Source organism: Nicrophorus vespilloides, unplaced genomic scaffold (genome assembly GCF_001412225.1).
Source record: "Nicrophorus vespilloides isolate i.1.1-1 unplaced genomic scaffold, Nicve_v1.0, whole genome shotgun sequence".
Lineage (NCBI taxonomy): Eukaryota > Metazoa > Arthropoda > Insecta > Coleoptera > Silphidae > Nicrophorus > Nicrophorus vespilloides.
The window spans coordinates 426-1,221 of record NW_017096539.1 but is presented as its reverse complement, the minus strand read 5'-3'; the positions used below and the strand labels follow the sequence as shown (position 1 = coordinate 1,221).

General features: G+C 42.6%; 1 protein-coding gene across 1 annotated transcript; it reads right to left on the bottom strand.

Moving 5' to 3' along the window:
• Positions 1 to 7: 7 nt before the first annotated feature.
• On the bottom strand, positions 8 to 532 carry LOC108557353 (uncharacterized mitochondrial protein AtMg00300-like; the record flags this gene model as incomplete). Its single annotated transcript, XM_017913831.1, has 2 exons — positions 469 to 532; positions 8 to 420 (listed from the first exon to the last, which is right to left on the bottom strand). Coding segments are annotated over exons 1-2 (477 nt in total), but the record flags the coding sequence as incomplete, so codon positions are not given.
• Between the last annotated feature and the right edge of the window lie 264 nt (positions 533 to 796).

The window sequence follows — 796 nt, the reverse complement described above, 5'->3', positions numbered from 1 at the left end:
ATGAAACTCGCATCGGTCCGCATAAGTCGGTGTGAACTATGCCTAGGGGTGTGGTCAATGTTTCCGAGTGTTTCGGAAAAGGTAGACGAGTTAATTTCCCCATGATGCACGTCTTGCATGGTGGATTGTTCTGGAATTCGACGTTTGGTCCTTTGATATATCTCTCGTTGACGAGGAACTTGACATCTTGAAAATTGACGTGACCGAGGCGTCGGTGCCAGTTTTCAGCTTGAGATTTGGTTTGTATAGCGGATTTGGCTTGCTGAGCGTTTTGATCCAAGTAGAATAGATCTCCCTTGCGTTTGATCTGCAGCTTGACGTTGCCTTGTTCGTCCTTGATAACAGCACCTTGTCGGTGGAAAGTTACAGTGTGGTCCTTGTCCACTAGCTTTGCGACAGATAATAGATATGTGTGCAAATCTGGAACATGCAGAGCATTAGTTAAAAGAACTGATTTCGAAGTGTTACCTGAATTTGCAAATATCTTGACATTTCCAATGGCTCGGATGGGTGTAGTTGTACTGTCTGCCATCCGTATTCCACTATGTATTTTTTGGATATTTGTAAATAATGATTTATCTTTGCATAGGTGTGAAGTCGCTCCACTATCGAGGCACCACATGTTTGTAGGCTGATTTGTTTGAGCTACGAATGTGCATTCCTCATGATTGTTTCCACTGTTTTCAGACTTCTTCTTCTTTCGGCATTCTGCGATTACATGGCCTTTCATTTTACAATATTGGCATTTCATGTTGGAGTTCCATTTCGATGGTTTAGATTTCTCATCGTTTCGCGT